The 411-nt window shown below is 50.1% G+C and overlaps 1 protein-coding gene across 1 annotated transcript in view; it reads left to right on the forward strand.

Moving 5' to 3' along the window:
• LOC119586137 (chitin deacetylase 7-like) overlaps window positions 1–411 on the forward strand; it is a 3,645-nt gene that overhangs the window by 679 nt on the left and 2,555 nt on the right. Inside the window, exon 2 of the mRNA XM_037934829.1 lies at window positions 28–338. Within this exon, the coding sequence (XP_037790757.1) occupies window positions 28–338 (311 nt within the window). The remainder of the gene's footprint in view (window positions 1–27; window positions 339–411) is intronic.

Genomic DNA, 411 nt, shown 5'->3' on the forward strand with positions numbered 1-411 from the left:
AACTGTCTTTCTCTGCCAAAATCCCAGGCCACCACGGAGGCTCCCGTCCCTGAGGAATGCATCCAAGGCGAGAATTGCATTCTCCCTGACTGCTTATGCGGCTCTATCTACCACCCCGGAGATTTTGACCTCTCGGAAGTGCCACAGTTCGTCGTCCTCTCCTTCGATGATGCCATCACTGTCTCCAACTTCCCTTTCTACGAGGAGTTCAAGACCCTTATGAACCCCAACAACTGTCGAATCACCATGACGTTCTTTGTGTCCCACGCTTACACTAACTACTCCCTGGTCAGTGAGCTGCATCGGCTCGGACACGAGATTGCTCTTCACTCTGTTACGTAAGTCATGGGTTGTTGTCTTATGTTCTTCGGGTTACAGTTTGTTGTCTCTTAGAATATGGGTTTCTACAGC

This window comes from Penaeus monodon, chromosome 21 (assembly GCF_015228065.2).
Source record: "Penaeus monodon isolate SGIC_2016 chromosome 21, NSTDA_Pmon_1, whole genome shotgun sequence".
Classification (NCBI taxonomy): Eukaryota; Metazoa; Arthropoda; class Malacostraca; order Decapoda; family Penaeidae; genus Penaeus; species Penaeus monodon.